The sequence below is a fragment of the Elephantulus edwardii genome, unplaced genomic scaffold (genome assembly GCF_000299155.1).
Source record: "Elephantulus edwardii isolate Elephantulus edwardi_28Jun2011 unplaced genomic scaffold, EleEdw1.0 scaffold00121, whole genome shotgun sequence".
In the NCBI taxonomy this organism is placed as follows: domain Eukaryota; kingdom Metazoa; phylum Chordata; class Mammalia; order Macroscelidea; family Macroscelididae; genus Elephantulus; species Elephantulus edwardii.
The window spans coordinates 1,364,513-1,371,230 of record NW_006399871.1 but is presented as its reverse complement, the minus strand read 5'-3'; the positions used below and the strand labels follow the sequence as shown (position 1 = coordinate 1,371,230).

The 6,718-nt window shown below is 50.8% G+C and overlaps 1 protein-coding gene across 3 annotated transcripts; it reads right to left on the bottom strand.

Annotated features, from left to right (window-relative positions):
* Positions 1-964: 964 nt before the first annotated feature.
* On the bottom strand, positions 965-6,316 carry AMT (aminomethyltransferase). Of its 3 annotated transcripts, XM_006892909.1 has the most exons (9): positions 6,226-6,316; positions 5,910-6,077; positions 5,086-5,166; positions 3,362-3,493; positions 2,401-2,479; positions 2,029-2,174; positions 1,762-1,942; positions 1,244-1,399; positions 965-1,143 (listed from the first exon to the last, which is right to left on the bottom strand). In XM_006892909.1, exons 1-9 carry the CDS (start codon positions 6,313-6,315, stop codon positions 965-967), a joined length of 1,212 nt encoding a protein of 403 aa, XP_006892971.1. In that variant the 5' UTR covers position 6,316. The 3 variants fall into 3 exon arrangements, with proteins under 3 accessions (XP_006892971.1, XP_006892972.1, XP_006892973.1); XM_006892910.1 differs by lacking the exon at positions 3,362-3,493 and having other exon boundaries at positions 6,226-6,315; XM_006892911.1 differs by lacking the exon at positions 5,910-6,077 and having other exon boundaries at positions 6,226-6,315.
* Between the last annotated feature and the right edge of the window lie 402 nt (positions 6,317-6,718).

Genomic DNA, 6,718 nt, shown 5'->3' with positions numbered 1-6,718 from the left:
AGGAGGGGCTGCTGCTCCTCAGGAACCAGAATATAATAAGCACTTGCAGAGGTAGAGAGATGATGCCAGCTCCCTAAGAGAGTGAAAATGGGAGGTGCAACAGACACAACCGTCTGTCTGTCCTTAATAGGCCTGCCCCTCTCAAGGAAAACTCATTCTAAGCCTATAATGGAGGCCAGCATGGCTGACACCATAGAAATGCTATGGATAAAACACAATAAAATGAACAGTTATGGCAAACAAGGAAGGGAGCTCATTTAATTTTTTTTTTTTCAGGAGTCAGTATAGCCTTTATCCCAAGGGTAAAGGTCACCCCAGGGTAAGGCTGGGTCTGGCGGTGACCCTGCCCTTACAACTCAAAAGAGGTGGTATGCTTGGAATAGTCTACTACTCTCTCTCCTTGGCTCTTGCCACTATTGAGTCAGAACCCAATCATAGCTGACCATTTGGTTTCTGGGCCAAATTGGGAATAAGAAGAGTGAGTCCCTTATTCCTGCCCAGGGAAAAGTGACAGTTTGCTTTGGGGGGGGGGGGACGACGCAGAGGAATTGAAGGAATTAGCCTAAGCTGGCACTGGCCAAGGTAATAGCCCTTAGTAGTGTTAGAAAAATCAGAGGTAGGTCAAGGAGGCTTCATCCTTCCTTCAAAGATGAACCACTGCTCCATAGGCAGAGCGTGGCAGGGTGGAAGGGAGACGTCAGAACTGGTGTTTCTCACAGCCCAGCCTCCAGTGTGGGGAGTCTGCTCTGGGAGCACGGATAAGCTAGTCCCGAAGTTGGAATAAATAGCACAGAGTTGGACAGGACAGAACAGGTGGTGGGCCACCTTCAACCAAATAGCCTCTACCCAACCACCTCACCCCAGCCCTACCCTTTTCAGGTTCTCTCTCAGCCCCAGCAAATCACTTAGAAAGTACCCTCAAAGGCAGGGTTCTTGAAGAGCAGGGTTCTGCCCTGAACTCCCCTCACTTAAGGGTATAGTAGTTTGTAGGCACGAAGGGCATCTTGCTGACCACAGCCGCCTGCTGCTTCCGACGCACTTCTACCAGCACTTCAGTTCCTGGCCGGCTGTACTGGGAGGACACATAACCCATCGCCACGTTCTTCTTCAGGCTGGGTGAGGGACAGCCACTGGTTACCGTACCTGTTAGGGCATAAGCCAAGCATCAACACCGCCCTGCCAGCCCAGCACTTCGGGGAAAGTTTTGGGACAAAGGGCTCTCTGACTTCATTGGTCCACCTACCAATTACAGTACCCTCCATGCTCAGGATGGGGCTGTGTGCCCTCACAGGTGCCCCCTCACACATCAGCCCCACACGCCTCCGCGGCACCTTGCCCTTAAGCTGAGGAACAATGACTTCAGCTCCGGGAAAATCCATGGCAGCTCGGCGACGCTTCCCTGGAATATGACACACCAGATAGCAGTCACAGCCTGTAGAAGCCCTGGCCACAAGAGGCTCCAGTTATACGGGCCTCAAGGGACATCCATCTAACATTGACACTGCTCCCCTCCCCTGCACTGCAGTCAGTCACCAACTCCCATCCCCTGGTCCAGAAGTCTGCTGTGTACCTTGACCTGCCAGAGGTCATCAGCTTCCAACAAGCAAGGCCACAGTGACACTGCTGAAAAAATGGAGGCTCAGGGAGAACGAGTCTTTTGTTCCAGGCTATACAACTTAAGAATTCGTCAAGGACTGGCTGATACCACCAAGGACCATTCAAACCTTCAAAATCCCATCCTTGAGTGCCAGGCTAACTCACCCAATGTCCAACTGAGGCTGCCCTCCACTGGTGTGGTATGTTCATCAATGTCATTCCCATAAAGGCAGAGTCCTGCCTCCAGGCGTAGGCTGTCCCTTGCTGCCAGTCCAGCCAGCTTCACCTCTGGGTTTTCCAGCAGAGTCATTGCCAGGTGAACTGCCCTTGATGCTGGCACTGAGATCTGCATGGGATTCCACAGGGCAGATGAGCACCAGCCCCACAGTACTTACTGTGCTTGCAAACACCCAGGCCCACTGTTCAACAAACCTCTACACCATCTTCGCCTGTGTAGCCACAGCGGGTCACACGACAGCCAGACACGCCAAACACTTCCATCACAGCGCTGGTCATGAAGGGCAACTTCTTCAGGTCATCTGTCACGCCAGCCTGCAGCACCTGGGCTGAAGTGGGACCTGGGCCCAGGGAACCAGTAACCAAGGACAAACCCTGAGATGTTCATCCCTTCTTTGCAGATCAGAGGAGACACCTTTACCTCAACCCATGGAGCATGGTAGATGGGGAAAGAGGAAGATATATAACTTGGCATTATGGCTCACAAGGCCATGATTTCCCTGGCCCTAGGCTTCTGAGCTAAGCCAGGGAGACAGCTCAGTTCCAGCCCCAGGCTGGCCCTCTCACCTTGCAGAGCCAGGAGGGCATTCTCCACCACCTCCAAGCCCACATCATGGCCTATGTTCTGAAGCTCCCTGACCTTGTTCTGAAAGAAACAAAAATACCACTATGGGTCATGGGTTGAATTATGTGTTATCTCCCAAATATATTAATGTAATGATAAAATGTGGAAGCTGTGTCATGGTCACCCGTATCTGATAAACTAAAGAGGAGCAAAAGGTCTAAGGATAGAGTGTAACACAGCCCTTATCTAAGTAAGGGGAGCTTCTCTAGAGTGTGGCTTGTAACACCTTTTTTGTCATAAGAGATAAAAGAGGAGGGAAGAGGGGAACCTCAGTATCACCAGAAGTGGAGTGTGCTCTTTAGACCTTGGCCCCTGTGCTGTAAAGTGCCTTGACACCAAGATAGGTCAAGACACACAGATCTCCAAGGAACACAAAGCCTAAGGATGCTGAAGGAAACAAGAACTTTCCTCCAAAACCAAGAGAGAAAGGGTCTTCCCCTAGAGCTGATACTTTGAATTTGGACTGTAGAAGAAAAAATTTTTGTCAAAACCATTCACTTGTGGTATCTCTATTACAGCAACACTAGATAACTATGATCCTGTGCCTACCATGAACCAGGCACCAAAGATCTGGGCAACAAGACAAGAGGTTGGTTCTTACCTTAAAAAGAGGCTAAGCCTCAGAGATACTAGGCGACTCCCAAAGTTACAAGGCTACTAAATGGTAATGATGACTCAAGCCCAGGTCTCTCCGCTGTTCCCCAGAAGCTGCTCACTCTGGGGCCAAAATCTGCTTCACCTGCTCCTCTCTCCACCAAACCCCAGCTTTTCTAAGGAGCTCTCAGTTGTTACTCAAAGAGCCATTTGCTGAGCCCCTAGTCCATGCCAAGCACATCCTGGTCTCCAAGACTGCCACCCATGAACAAGGAAGGAAGGATGTCGAGTACATAGAAAGTGTTGTACCTTCATGAGTGCCAAGTCCTTGTCCCTGCAGCCAGCATTGGACACCACATACAGGTGTTCCTCAGAGGTGTTGGTCACGATCAAGTCGTCTAGAATGCCTCCAGCCTCATTGGTGAACAGTGACAGTGTTCCCTGGCACCAAAGTGGAGTATGTTTACTTCTGGGTCCAGGAGGTCAAGGCCAAGGGTTAGCCAAAGATACCTCTGGCCCACACAGCTACCATGAACTCACCAGTCTTCATGCATAGGAGGACTGGGGGGGGGGGGGCAAGGTACAAAACTAGGGCCGCCTGGGTCCCTGAACACAGCCTAGGGTTTCTGAGGCTCATGCACCAAGAAAGGTTTCACCTGGTCCCCATTTTGCACATGTCCTCAATCAATCTGGTGGTCTTCTACAGTCCTCCCAAGTCAGCACTGAGAGCCCTATGTCACATTTAATGTGGTACACCTAGGACTTGTTTCCTTATCCCACTCAGGCTTGGAATGGGACAACTCAGCTCATGCCCCAACTCCAGGGCAGATGCTGCAAAATTCACCTTAACAATCTCCCACACTCTTAGAGCAATGCCTCACTCAACCTTTCACTGAATAAGTTCACCACTGAGGTTCAGAGGTCACATGAATCTCCCAGGAGACTTGTCAAAGAACAGGTTCTGATTACAAATGCCTGGGCCAAGTCCTGAAAGGATAATCTTAAACTCCTAGGTGGTGATGAGGCTACTGGGTTTGAGACCATATTATGAGAAGTGAGGAGCCAAGTACCATGGAAGGTTGTAGAACAACGTAAGAACTCAGGTTTCTGGCCTCCTATCCTGATGGGCTAAATCTCGGAGAACATGCAACTAGGGTGCTCCTTGAAGGAAGGATAGTGAAACTTTGTCTCACATATTTTAGGCATGCTTTTAGAAAGGGCTAGTTTTTGGAAAAAGACATCATGCTTGAAAAGGTGGAGAGTCTGTAAGAGAGAAACACCCTCAACAAGATGGATTAGCACAATGATTGTAACAAGGACTCAAATATGGCAGAGATGGTGGCAAGCTCTGGTGACCTAGTGGCAAGAAGCTGCACTGCAATCCAAGAGGTGCATGGTTCAAATCCACCAGATGCTCTGCTGGAGAAGGAGGAACAATCTCCTCCTGTACCAGTCAGATCTGATTTGATGGTACACACACAAGAAAATAATAAAATTTAAAAAAAAATGTGGCAGAGATGGAGAAATACGGCACAGGATGGGACAGGGTTCAGATCTGTTGTTCATAGGGTCACTATGAGTCATAGTCAAATCAAGGGCAAACTCTGACGGGGCAGTGGGGGCGCTCTGGTGGCATGACACAGAATAATTAGGCTGTTAACCCCAAATAAGCATCTCTGTGGTTTGTATCCTCCAGCAACTCCATGAGATAAAGACTGGCAGTCTCCTCCAGTTTTCAGGTACAGCCTCAGAAACACAGTGGAAGGTTCCTATGAGTTGAGTGTGTGTGTATGTGTGTGTGTGTGTGTGTGTGTGTGTGTGTGTGTGTATGTGTGTGTTTAGTCTGATGGGCTGAAACAGTTCTTGTCCTACAGATAGCTCGATATCTGGTCATGACTCAGGGACTGCAACCTTGAGAAGCTATGTCTGGACCATGTCTTTGGTCCCAACTCCACATAGTAGAGGCTCATGTTTGTAACAACAAACATGGCTGAGAACATCTACTGAGCAGAAATAAAAGATAAAGGACCTACTTGGTTTGGCCGTAGTTCAGCAATATCTCCGACCACTAGACTCTCCATCAGCTTCACACGGTCACGGCCAAATATCTTGGTCTGAGGAAGAGATCAAAGGCTCAGACCCCTGCAACAGCTGCAGTCAGAGAAAGTGCTGGGCAAGGAGGCACCCACCCTGCCATCCACAGCACAGGCCAGCCCAACTGCAGTATTTTGCCTGTCTTACAACCCTCAGATGGCAGAATCCCCACGACTGATCCCCTGTATCCTCTAGGAGACGGTGGGACTCACTGGGAGATGTGGACGGAAGTCAGGGAACTCAAAAAAGACCAAACACATTCCTGAAATACCCCTTTTCCAGACCAATACCCAGGGCCATTGATGAGGACAGTGTTAGTTCTGGAAAGCCCAGGATATTAAGACACCCCATTAAATGGAAGCAGGCTGGATAGATTGGCAGAGGTCAATCAAGAGATTCCCTGAATAAATTTCCTCAGGAACACACTCATGGTACTTGTGGGAACACCTAGATCTGGCAAGTTGTCCCTTAGGCTCTAGCTCCTAGGAGACTCAGGGTTGGGTGAACCAGAAGCACAATAGGCACTGGCTTGTATTGGATAAGATACATTTATATTTAACTGTGTTCACTTACTAACCCGTGGCGAGCAATTTCAAATAGCTTTTACTACACCTTTGATGTGGTGAGGGACAGGTGAAATTGAGCACTGCAGATGGGTGGGAAGGACCCAAAGGTGCCTCGCTTATTGGGTAATCCAGCCCCACAAGGACTGCCCACTGTAAATGGGAGAAGAGCTGGGCTGATTTGCTGTCCCCTGGCTCACCTGCAGCATGTGGGACACATCAAAGAGCGAGCAGTGATGGCGTGTGTGCAGATGGGAGTTAATGTGGCTGTCCTGGTACTGCAGGGGCAGGCTCCAGCCCGCAAACGCCACCATCTTCCCACCATGGCCCATGTGCAAGTCGTAGAGCGGTGTCCTGCGGAGCGAGTCCTGCGGGCGGCCAGGACCCTGATCACCGGCCCAGCTGGCCAGCCGCCTGCCTTTCCACCCTCCAAGGCTGAGCCCCAGCCCCCAACACCCTCTGTCCCACCGCCCCCAACACCCTCTGTCCCACCGCCCCCAACACCCTCTGTCCCACCTGAGTGCAACTGAATGATCGACTCAAGGTCAAGGGGGCTGCCCACAGGCGAGAGCCCAGCCAAGCCACCACACTCCCTGCCCGATGCATCGTAGCCAGTAACTGGTGTTGCCAGAGCCGAGGCTGTCCCTCTGCCAGGCACGCTGGGAGATGTAGTCCGACCCCTGCCCAGAAAGGCATTTAATCCATTCAGAACAGGAAGCCCCAAGGGCAGGGCAGGCTTTCAAAGAGAGCTGAGCTTCCAAACTGCAGAAAACCAGCCCCAGGCCCTTTCAGGTGACTTATCAGGACATTCTGAGCTGCCTAAAGCAGGGACTGGACCTCCCCCCTGTGGACTGTCCTGCCTACAAAGGATCAAAGTTCTGCAAAGGAGTGGGGGAGGGCGGAGGAAGCCACAGCATGGTGGAGCCAGCCTGACAGAGCAACCTGGTAACTTGGCTTCTTTTGAGGGTCCCCAGCTTTCTCACTGGGCAGACACAAGCAGCAGCATGGA

Coding starts and splice junctions, on each gene's coding strand:
- AMT (XM_006892909.1), bottom strand. CDS start 6,315: ATGCATCGGGCAGGGAGTGTGGTGGCTTGGCTGGGCTCTCGCCTGTGG. Junction 2,480..3,361: donor AGGACTTGGCACTCATGAAG/GTACAACACTTT, acceptor TGTTTCTTTCAG/AACAAGGTCAGGGAGCTTCA. Junction 1,144..1,243: donor CATGGAGGGTACTGTAATTG/GTAGGTGGACCA, acceptor ATGCCCTAACAG/GTACGGTAACCAGTGGCTGT.